The 12,003-nt window shown below is 45.0% G+C and overlaps 1 protein-coding gene across 2 annotated transcripts in view; it reads right to left on the bottom strand.

Annotated features, from left to right (window-relative positions):
- The window catches only part of FECH (ferrochelatase), a 126,116-nt gene that overhangs the window by 91,416 nt on the left and 22,697 nt on the right, over positions 1-12,003 (bottom strand). For both annotated transcript variants that reach the window (XM_029579658.1, XM_029579665.1), the window contains exon 4: positions 2,374-2,522. In XM_029579658.1, the coding sequence (XP_029435518.1) occupies positions 2,374-2,522 (149 nt within the window). The remainder of the gene's footprint in view (positions 1-2,373; positions 2,523-12,003) is intronic.

The raw sequence follows: 12,003 nt of genomic DNA, 5'->3' as shown, positions 1-12,003 counted from the left end.
GTATAGTAAAAGAAATTAAATAAAATAAATAAATAAGGGGAATAATGCAGCCGCCATATAAAGCACAGTGCGGTGTGAAAAAGATGGGGCGGCCAGGCCTACATTCAAAGTCATCGGCAAGGAGGCGGGCAGGGTGCTGGCCTGCAACCAGGGCTGGTTCTGCCTGCAGATGATCACCTGAGGTATCACTAAAAAAAAAAAAAAAAAAAAAAAAAAATTGCATTCAGGCGCTGCTTAGCCCTTTTAAGGCACAGCACCACAAGAGAGAAGAGAAGAGATGCTGGGTAGATTTGGGGGAATGAAGACAGAGGAAGCTGGGGAGCTGTGGAGAAAGGGTGCTGGGCTGGTAGAGGTTGAGAGACAGAGGATGCCAGGCACTGAAAATAAAGGGGGGCAACGAGACTGAAGCGATGCTGGTGTGCTCAGCAAGGACTGAAGGGAAGTCAGAGAAGGGGATGCTAGACAGAGAGAAGGGGGATGCAGGACAGAGGTCAGAGAGAAGGGGTGCTGGACACTGTTGGGCAGGAGACAAAAAGAGGGGGGTATTCAGGATCTGGCAGAGGGTGAGAGGCGAATGCTGTGCCAGAGCTGCTGCCGACAGGCAGGTCAGAGGGTTTGGAGGACACAAGACTGAAGGCTGGCTTAGGTTACCTAATGCACTTCCACTGGTCCTGCCTGCAACCAGCAGTGGAACAGAAGCAGAGTGCCAGCATGCAACAAAGCACCCAGCTCACAACTGGCAGCACGAGGTGGGCAGGCAGACAGGGCAGTGGCGGCGGTAAATCACGGGAGGTTTTCAGTGGCCCGGGCTAAATTCTGCAGCACCATCACAGAAAATGATGAATCGTCCTATTAGCACCCGGCCTTCTGACTTAGTTTGCCTTGCAGTCAGCTTCTTGAGAGAAGCAGCGGGAAGACGAGAAGGCAGTTTTCAGCAACTGAGGGATTTAAGTCAGTCAGAGTCCCGGCCATCAGGCCTTATCTCTGGGTCCTGCTGCAAGGGCGGTGTCCTCTGAGCTTTGGGTGGAGACCGCACAGCACAGAATGAGCAGCGCCGCAGCCGGCACCAGCTTTTCCTATAAAGCAGCCCAAGAAACGTATGGGGAGGACACTTCTCATTTACCCGGGTCTGGAAGCTGGCCATCCATGCCACACCTACTTTCAGCTGCATTAGGAGGTTTGTTATGGGGAAGGGGTGCGTGTGTTGAAGCTGGGGAAGAAAATACTGCATTGGAGATTTCATTTTCACACTTACACGTGTTTCCCCGTAGACAAAGTACCCGCAGAAAAAGTGAATGTGAATGTCAGAATCCTTTGTAATTTTCAAAATAAAAAAAGGTACCCGTGGACTTTGCAACAATGCGGGCAATACTAAAACTGCTCCACGTCCCTTACTGTATTTCACAGGAAGAGAGCGGTTTTACACTACAATTGCATGCTCAAAGTGTGTTCTCCTCCTTCGGGCTGTTTGAAGTCACACTTAAATTCAGCAAACCCCTAAACCATTATGACAGGTTAGCCTGCCAACAAGAAATAAAGGTGCAGCCATGAGCTTGGCAGAGGATTGGCCAACTCCGGTTATCAAGAGCCACAAATGGGTCTGGATTTCAGTTTATCCACAATGAATATACATGAGATATATTTTTATTTACTTATTTATTTGGGTGTTTTATACACAGTCGTTCCAAGAAATGATTACAACGGTTTACAAAATCTTCATAAGTATATTTATCGTCAATGGTCATAGACACTGTGTTCAACGTTCACCTTCTAGTTTGTATGCAAATCTCTCACATATTCACTGTGGATACCTTGAAAACCAGACCTGTCTGTGGCTCTTGGGACCTGGATTTGGCTACTCCTGGCCTAGTGGTTACAGCAGTGGGCTGGGAACCCACCATATTCTCATACTAACACTCCTTGTGAACCTGGGCAAGTCACCTCTTCTCTGCCTCAAGTACCCATTTAGATTGTAAACTCTCTGGGGGCATGGATTTAACCTACCCCAGTACTTATCACCATTGTGCAGCACTGCACATGGCCAGTACCTGTGTAAAAATGAGAAGTGCTACCATGAAGGTCTATACCCGGAGGCAGGCATCCTACAATTCTAATGGCTCAATGACTGCCGGCTAGCAGTACAGCACACAGATGGAAAGCCAGCACGCTGGAGAAGGCTGAATAAGTGGGGGGAGGGGGTGCACTCGTGCCCTACGCAGAAAAGAGAGTCTGCCGCCCCCCCCCCCCCCCCCCATCAAGAGATTAGGTAATTCGCAGTCAGACTGGGGTTGCCAAGCTGACCCAGCCTCAGCGCCGGCTTCCGTTTATCGACAGTTCGCATGCCGACGCCTGAAGATTCTCCGCGAGTCCTACCTGTGCGAGGAGAAAGCTCATCCAGCAGTTTCACCATCCCTTCCCCCTGCTTGACAGTCCACATTTTGATTGGCGAACCTCCACCTATCTTGCTGTACTGCTGCTGAATTTTTGGCGTGCGTCTTTTTGCGATGAATGGTGCAAGCTTGCTAAAAGAAAGTTTAAAGAGGATTCTTTAAAAAAATTAATAAATAAATGCGGTAAGTCAAAACCTTTTTTTTAAAACCCCCCCCCCAGCTAAGCATATTTCAGTCAATGACAAAGGGTCATGTTTTCAAAATGATTTCACCCACCTATGAAACCTTGTCCAAAAATAAATAAATCTAATCAAAGTGTATGCACTCTCACAATCAAAAATTAGTTCTCATCCTACTTCCAGAATGTTCTCATGAAACCAAGGTATAAATTATCAATGCAGAATGTCGGCAATACTAAAAATTTGAAAAAAAAAAACAAGAAAACCCCGCACATTTCACTTTTTTACAAATGTGAAAATATCAAAACAAACTTCTCACAGGGAAACAAGGTCCTGACTCTATGTGCTCACCCTGTGCATCTGTCCTTGTTCTTTTGGCCAGGGCTTCACAGCACACACTGAAGGCTGTGATAACGTCACTAAATTGCCTTTTCTTCTTTAGGGACTCTGAGCTATAAGTTCTCTCTTGCAGATACAAGTGGGTACGTTGCTGCACTCTGCAGGAGACACAGCCCAAGTCAAAACGAATCCGAGGAACAAGAGCACTGGATGCCCTGGGGTTTAAGTTACCGAGGGCAGGCCGAGCCAGTCCTGGGTCTGACACTTTGTGCATCCAGCCTTGTAATTCCGTTTCCTAAGAAAAACAAATCCCGTATGAAATGGGATCCGATTTTCGATCACTTATCAAATTTGTGTGTGGGGGTTTTTGTTTTTTTAATTTTAATAGTGCAGACGCAGTCTGTGCTGCGCTGCCTCCACACATGGCAAAATAGTTCATAAAGCCAAGCCAAAAAGTGTGGCCAGGCCCAGCGACCACCAGAGGCCAAGGAGACAAAAAAATTCATGCAATGGGATTCCAGGGGTAGGCCAGGCAAAGCGGACAGATACACAGATGGGTTTTGAAAGAAAAGCAGTGGAATGCTGACATATAAGAAAAAGCCAAGAGGCAGTGACAGGGGACTACAAGAAAAGTAAGAACAATTCAGAAAAACTAGGAGTGGCCAACTCCGGTCCTCAAGAGCCACAAACAGGCCTGGTTTTCAGGATTCCCACGACGAATGTGGAGGGGATGGAAGCAGTGCCTGCATACTCATCATGGATATCCTGAAAACCAGGCCTGGAGTGGGACAACCTTTGTCTAGATAGAAGACCAAACATGATCTGCCCTTCGCTACACAGCAGAGGAGAAAGCAGTTTTTGATATACCGTCAGGATGTGCTTGCTCTTGGCTATTCTTTTGTGTTAAGATTTCCCTGCAAATGTGTAATTAAAAAAAAAGAACAAGATGTTTTTATTTTTTTTCTCCCAGATCAAATAAAGTTTTTTGTCGAACAGAAGAGATTAACTACCTCGTCCCCCTTCGCTAGTGAGTAAATAAGAGAAATAGAATTAGCACAGTCTGTGAAATTACTGTATTAGTTATGTTAACTTTTTTCCTTATTTTGTGAACATTGGTTTGATAGGTTTATCAAGCTAAATTGTATGTTTTCTTTTCTGCCTTAAACAATGGAAAATCAATAAAATTATTAAATTACAAAAAAAGAAGACCAAACATGATAACAAGCTCTTTAAAAACAAAACTGAAGTTGGCTTTGTTTAGCTTGGAAGAGAGAAAAGACTGAGAGATGACTTGAATGTACCCTTCAAATCCATAAATAAGGGTCTTACAGTGGAGGAAGGTAATCAGATCTCCAATTCATCTGAGAGAAAGCCAAGACGTTTACATGCTTAAATTAAAGCAGGGGAGACCGAGGTTAGACATTAGGAAGACCAAGTAAGCAAATGAATAAATTACTAGTGAAGTGCTGAAATTTCAGTCATTGGAGCAAGAAGAAACATTTGTCTGTTACAGCTGCAGTTCATTATTTATTTATTTATTTATTTATTTTTATATACCGGAATTCCTGTATACAATACAAATCAATCCGGTTTACAATAAACAATAAGTTACCCTGGTTGGGGCGGTCCGACCTGGGCTTATTACAAGGAACATTGAAAAGTAACAATAACATTTAACATTTGACATTATTCATGTTTTGCAACAGTACGTGTGTTCAACTTTTTACAATGAACTTTAGTAGCAACAACCAAGCCACCATACAATATACAAGTATACAGTTATATAGTATGTGATTAATGACTGTTAAGTACAAATTGTGAATAAGAAAGTATAATAATTAAGTGTCCATGTTGTTAGTGATACGCTGCAATGAATGGATCTGAATGTCAGGAGGAGGTGCCTAGTTACACTCTGGGAATTGGAAAGCTTGCCTGAAGAGCCAGGTTTTTAACTTTTTTTTGAACTCTGGTAGACTGGGTTCGAGGCGTAGGTCTGGTGGGAGTGCATTCCATTGGTGTGGTCCCGCAGTTGAGAGTGCTCTTTTTCTTAGTGTTGATTTGGCTGGAGCTGCGACTAATGTGCCTTTGTAGGCGCTTCTGATGGGTCTGGAGGATAGGTGTGGACGAAGTTGGGTTTGTAGTGATATAGGTGCGACGTTATGAATTGCTTTATGAATGATGGTTAAGGTTTTATATAGGATTCTCTGTTTGATGGGTAGCCAGTGGAGATTGCTCAAGATGGGGGTGATATGGTCTCTTCTATTAGTGTTAGTTAGGATTCTGGCTGCGGTGTTTTGTACCATCTGTAGGGGAGGCCAAGTAGGATTGAGTTGCAGTAATCGAGTTTAGAAAAAATAATGGATTGTAGAACGAGGCGAAAGTCATTGAAGTGAAGGAGTGGTTTTAGCTTTTTTAGGACTTGTAGTTTAAAGAAGCAGTCCTTAGTGGTTGTGTTTATGAATTTTTTTAGGTTAAGTTGGTTGTCAAGCCATGCTCCTAGATTTCTGACATCTGCAGAGAGATCCTTGTTCAAAGATGTGGATTGTGCAAGGCTTGGTGTGGATTGTGCAGGGCTAGGTGGGTGGGTGTTTGGGTTGTGAGAAATAAGTAGCATCTCTGTTTTGCTGGAGTTTAGAATCAGGTTCAGGTTGGAAAGTAGTTGTTTAATTGGTTGAAGACAATTCTCCCAGAAGGTGAAGGTTTTTTGAATTGATTCTGTGATGGGGATGAGGATCTGGATGTCGTCTGCATAGAGGTAATGAGTAAGCTTGAGTTGTGATAGCAGATGGCAGAGGGGGAGGAGGTAAATGTTGAACAAGGTGGGAGAGAGGGATGAACCTTGTGGTACGCCTTAGGATGGGGTCAGATTCCTTAATTCTGACCTTATAATACCTGTTTGATAGGAACGACTTGAACCAACTTAGAGCTGTGCCTTTGATTCCTATGTTTGATAGTTGGTCTAGGAGTTGTGAGTGATTTACCGTGTCGAACGCTGAGGATAAGTCTAGCAGAACTAGTAAGAATGACTGTTTTTTCTCCAGGTTCAAAAGAACTGTATCCGTGAGAGAAAGCAAAAGGGACTCTGTGCTTAGAGATTTACGAAAACCGTATTGTGCAGGGGAAAGAATGTTGTGCTCCTCGAGGTATTCAGAAAGTTGTTTATTTACAGCTTTTTCCATCAGTTTGGAGATCAGGGGCAGGTTTGCAATGGGTCTGAAGTTGGCTGGGTCCGTGGGTGAAGCAGTTGGTTTTTTCAGTAGTGGTTTGAGGATTGCTAGTTTTAGCTGATTAGGAACTGTGCCTAGGGCTAAGGAGGTATTAATGATTTCCGCAATGGGTTTTGCGACGGTGCTTCGGATGGCGGTGAGTAAATTAGTAGGAAGTGGGTCCGAGGGATGTGCAGATGGTTTAATTTTTTTTTTTTTTTTTTTTAAATTATTTATTTATAAATTTTTCACATATATACAAGAATATCTAAATATCTTGCAGATAAGAAATATAAGTCATTTACATCAGGTAAACAAAAAGAAAGAAATATAACATAATTATATCAATACAACATTCGTAAATGTACTTCTAACTATAGGAAAAATTTGTTGAGATCTCTACAATTAGAATAAATGAGCCAAATTCAAAAGAAAACATACACAAGAGAATATAGTACTTGGAATCTCACTATACTCTTATTTCCCTATTTTATTTCCCAAGAAGTTTTTTAACTGATCTGGATCTAAGAAGGAATAATCCTTCCCCCCTAGTTTAATTGCACACCTACAAGGGTATTTTAGGAAAAAGAAACCTCCTTTTTCCTCCACCTCTTTTTAGAAACCTAAAAACTTTTTCCTTCGCAGTTGTGTGTTTTTTTCCAAGTCTGGAAAAATCCAAACTTTCTGTCCGTAAAAAGCTTTTGTTCTATTACGGAAAAATAGCTTTAGGACATTATCTTTATCAGTTATGAAAGCAAACTGAATTAATAAAGTACTTCTATCATTAATGTCTAATTCATCTTGGGATTTTTGTAATATTTCTGAAATATTTAGTGATGGTTCCAACTTCTGTTCTCTCTCAGCACCAGGTTTCACTAATTGCTCTTTTCTCTTTTTCCCCCCAACATAGAAAGCTCGTACTATTACTGGATACATTTGTTCAGATATGTTAAGAATTTTGTTGGCATATATTTTAAACAATTCAATAGGGCTTAGATATTCAGAGACTGGAAAATTTGTTATTCTTAAATTTAACGCTCTTACAGTGTTTTCCAATGTTTCAATCTTTCTCTGTATAATGATCTCGTTTTTAATCTGACATTCTTGAACATTTTCAACATGTTTCAACCTTTTATCTAAGCAACTAATTTCTTTTTGCTGTTCCTGAATCTTATTACTATTTTCTTTCACAGTAACGTTTGTCTGTCTAACTTCTCCTGTCAAATTTACAATGAGGGAATCAATTTTCACCATATAATTCCAAAGTGATTCTAACGTTATAATAGTAGGTTTCATCATTTGCAACTTTTCCTGGTCTAATTTTACAACATCACCCTTAATTACATTTGACATTTTAGGAGTACTAGAGTCTCTAGGTTCCTGTTGAATTTTCCCATCGGGACTTATTTCATGATTTCCTAATAAGGGAGGTTCCACCTGTTGGTCAACCAGTCTCTCTTCTCCTTTTTGTAGGTTAGCAACTATTCCAGTACAGTTAATTACTTCTTTTGGTTCCTCAAGTTCCATTGAGGGTAAGGACCCTTCATAGCCAGGAGGAGATGGTTTATCGGGAGCCCCCGGACTCAAAGATATTTCAGAGGTCAGGTGGAGGGGATTTAGCTCATAATCACCCTGCACAGCGACCTGTACAACGGGGGCATTTTCGGAAGATTCCATCCATTCTGTAACCGATCTTTGTCCAGGAATTGAGGAAACATTAGATACTAGGCGTAACTTCGCCTTTCTTTTTGAGTGAGGCATTAATCCTTGAAAATAACCTGGTCACTTCAAGGTACAGATAGGATCTCGTACTACTAATCAAGAGAGTAGAGAACCTCGTGGAGAGGTATTTGTGTGGAGAAAACCTCAGCAAAATTAAGGGATTAGTTAACTCACAGTTTGTCGCAGTCAATTCAGGCAAATCAGGCAAAGCCGGGCTAAGCCGGACGTAACCGCACGCGCCCCTTAGGCGCGCGCGGCTTTGGCGGCGCGCCTGGCGTCGGCTGCGCGCCGCTATCGGCAGTGTTTTTAAAGTCCCGCCCCTGTTCCGGTTCGGGGCAGCCGGCCAATCAATCTCCACCACTCCGTCGGGGCTAAGAAAATCTCCAACCCCCGGTTAGGGCAGAGCAGGTAATTGTAGGTTCAGAGTTTCCTCTCACCCAGATCCTCTCAAGGCAAAATAGGACTCGGCAGCGTTTTTAAAGTCCCGCCCCAGTTCCGGTTCGGGGCAGCCGGCCAATCAATCTCCACCACTCCGTCGGGGCTAAGAAAATCTCCAACCCCCGGTTAGGGCAGAGCAGGTAATTGTAGGTTCAGAGTTTCCTCTCACCCAGATCCTCTCAAGGCAAAATAGGACTCGGCAGCGTTTTTAAAGTCCCGCCCCAGTTCCGGTTCGGGGCAGCCGGCCAATCAATCTCCACCACTCCGTCGGGGCTAAGAAAATCTCCAACCCCCGGTTAGGGCAGAGCAGGTAATTGTAGGTTCAGAGTTTCCTCTCACCCAGATCCTCTCTAGGTTTAATTTTTTTAAGTAAGTTTTCAATCTCCATGGCGGATGTGGGCTCGAATGACTCTAGTCTGGCATTCTGAGAGAGTTGGTATGTGCTCGGAGGTGTTGGTAGAGTGTGTTGGGTTGTGAGGGGGCGAGTAAGGTTGGAAATTTTTGTCTTAAAGTAGGTGGCTAATTTGTTGGCCTTGCTCAGCGCTTGTTGGTCTGGAATGGATGGGGGCGTTGGTTTGGTGAGGGATGAAACATAAGAGAATAAAGCTTTAGAGTCGAAGATGAAATTATGAATTCTTTTTGCATAGAAGTCCTTTTTTGTTTTGTGTATGGCGTTTCTGTAGGTGTTGAGGGTGGCTTTGTAGTCCAGTCTAGATGTGGGTGAAGGGTTGTTTCTCCAGCTTTGTTCTTTGTTTCGTAGTTTTTGTTTTAGGGCTTTGAGTTCCGGGTTGAACCATCAACATAGCGTTCACGCTATGTTGATGTCGCTCGCCACCCTTAAAAACGCTTGCAAGGATGCTACAGCTGGAGAGGAGCCGCAGTGCACAGACTCTCACTGCTCCGCCCGCTCCGTGCCGGCTTGGCACTTTCAAACAGACCTCCAGTACTAGCACAGTTAAAGAGCAGCATGGACTCCAGCTACTCTCCCCCTTCTCCTCCCGGATCATGCAGGCCTTAACCCATATGGCCACTTGACTGAGCCTATACAGCTGCACACACACATCTTACACTGCTCAGTGCCTCTGGGGTGCATGCATATGGACAGACTGACATACACACCCTCAACAAGAAATGCTTTTGGATGTTTTTTGCAAAAAAGCGCCTAAAGAGAAGAATTTATTTATGAAAAAACATATCCCATTCTATCATTAAACTTTAGGCAGGTAACAATATAACATTTATAAAAACACACAAACAAAAATCAACCAAACCACATCAAAATAAAAATGTAGCATCAATAAAAACTTGGTAGCGAAAAACATCCAGCCCGCCAATGTCACAACTTCAACTGAGAAATGACCCAGAAATACATCACTGAACCCCATCTTACTAGTTAGCTCTTTAAAAACCTGCACAAAAATGTGCCTTCAGCAAATTCTAAATCTAAGAATTGAAGTTTCAGCCCCGAGATTATTAGGCAATGCATTCCAGAGGCTTGGACCAGCTACAGAAAACAGCCGATCATGCAACTCACCTAACCTAACTTCTTTACAGAAGGAACATCTAAAAGATTGCAAAATGAAAAGAGCATGAGATGGAATGATAAATCTTTGACAGTTAAAACATCTTTAGGTTCCCAGCCCATTGATGTCTTTACAGACCAACATAATAATGTTTGGATTACTTACCTGGTAATCCCCTTTTCCTTAGTGTAGACAGATGGACTCAGAACAAATGGGATAGTATCCGCGTGCTAGCAGTTGGAGACGGATCTGACGTCAGCACGGGGGTATATAGCCCCACAGGAAGCGCAGCGATTCAGTAATCTTCCTTGCAAAAGCTGTTATGGATGTGTGTACTGACACCCAGTGAAAAGTGAAAAGTGAAAACAGGATTCCCCTGACCGATTGACAGTGGCTGGAGACCGCCAGCATTCACAACCGGAAGGCGTGGACCCGGGTAGAGCGTACGCTCTTATGGAAAGAAGCCATGGCTTATCTGGAATCGGTGAACTCATGTGCACAGGCAGCAGGGCGGGATGCTGAGTCCATCTGTCTACACTAAGGAAAAGGGGATTACCAGGTAAGTAATCCAAACATTTCCTGGCGTGTAGCCAGATGGACTCAGAACAAATGGGATGTACCAAAGCTTTACTCCCAGCCAGGGCGGGAGGCTGCCTGAGGACCATGTAGTACCGCCCTCGCAAAAGCCGAGTCCTCCCTGGCCTGGACATCCAGGCGGTAGAACCTGGAGAAGGTATGGAGGGAGGACCATGTCGCTACTTTACAGATCTCCGCCGGTGATAGCATCCCGGACTCCGCCCAGGACGCTGCGAGTGCTCTGGTGGAATGAGCCTTAACCTGAAGAGGCGGAGCCTTCCCAGCCTCCACGTAGGCTGCTCTGACAACTTCCTTAATCCAGCGGGCAATGGTGGGTCGAGAGGCCGCTTCACCCTGCTTCTTCCTGCTGTGGAGGACGAACAGGTGGTCCGTCTTTCGCAGGTCTTGTGTCACGTCCAAATACCTGGGCAGCAATCTGCCGACGTCGAGATGGCGTAATAAACGGCCTTCTGCAGATTTCTTCAAACCTACCATGGTAGGCAAGGATATAGTTTGGTTAAGATGAAACTGGGAAACCACTTTAGGGAGAAAGGAGGGAACCGTCCGAAGATGGATAGCCTCCGGAGTGATCCGTAGAAAGGGATCACGGCAGGACAGTGCCTGTAGCTCAGAGATGCGGCGTGCGGAACACACCGCCAGCAAGAACACCAACTTCAGGGTGAGAGACCGAAGAGACAGGCCCCGAAGGGGTCGGAAGGTGGATCCCGCGAGGAAATCCAAAACAAGATTAAGATTCCATAAGGGCAGAGGCCACTTTAGTGGCGGGCGAAGATGCTTGACACCCAGCAGGAAACGAGAGACATCTGGGTGTTTGGCGATGGTCTTGCCATCCCTCCTGGGACCATAGCAAGACAGTGCCGCTACCTGAACCTTGATGGAGCTGAGAGAGAGACCCTTCTAAAGCCCATCCTGCAGAAAATCCAACACAATAGGTATGGTGGTGGCATGTGGATTGGTGTCGTGAGTGTCGCACCAGGCTTCAAACACTCTCCAGATCCGTACGTAGGTAAGGGATGTGGAAAACTTGCGAGCTCGGAGGAGTGTATCAATCACGGGCCCGGAGTAACCTCGTTTCTTCAGTCTAGCCCTCTCAAGGGCCAGACCGTAAGAGAGAATTGAGCCGGATCCTCGTGTAGAATGGGACCTTGATGTAGAAGGTCCCGGAGAGGAGGCAGGGGAAGAGGCTCCCCAGCCAGTAATCGTCTCATGTCCGCGTACCAGGGTCTTCTTGGCCAGTCTGGTGCCACTAGAAGAACTAGGCCCCGGTGAGTCTGAACCTTGTGGATGAGGGCGCCCAGCAGAGGCCACGGAGGGAAGGCGTAAGGGGAGAGTCCCTGGAGGCCATGGCTGGACCAGGGCATCGATTCCGCGTGAGAACGGGTTGCGCCTGCGGCTGAAGTATCTGGGTACTTGAGCATTGGACTTGTCCGCCAGTAAATCCATGGCCGGAATCCCCCAATGATCGACAATCATCTGGAAAGCTGCGTGGGACAGCTGCCACTCTCCCGGATCCAGGCTTAGTCTGCTGAGGAAGTCTGCTGTGGTATTGTCCTTCCCGGCAATGTGGACGGCGGAGATGGCTTGCAGATTCGCCTCTGCCCAAACCATC

Source organism: Rhinatrema bivittatum, chromosome 1 (genome assembly GCF_901001135.1).
Source record: "Rhinatrema bivittatum chromosome 1, aRhiBiv1.1, whole genome shotgun sequence".
In the NCBI taxonomy this organism is placed as follows: Eukaryota; Metazoa; Chordata; class Amphibia; order Gymnophiona; family Rhinatrematidae; genus Rhinatrema; species Rhinatrema bivittatum.
This window is presented reverse-complemented; position numbering and strand designations above follow the sequence as displayed.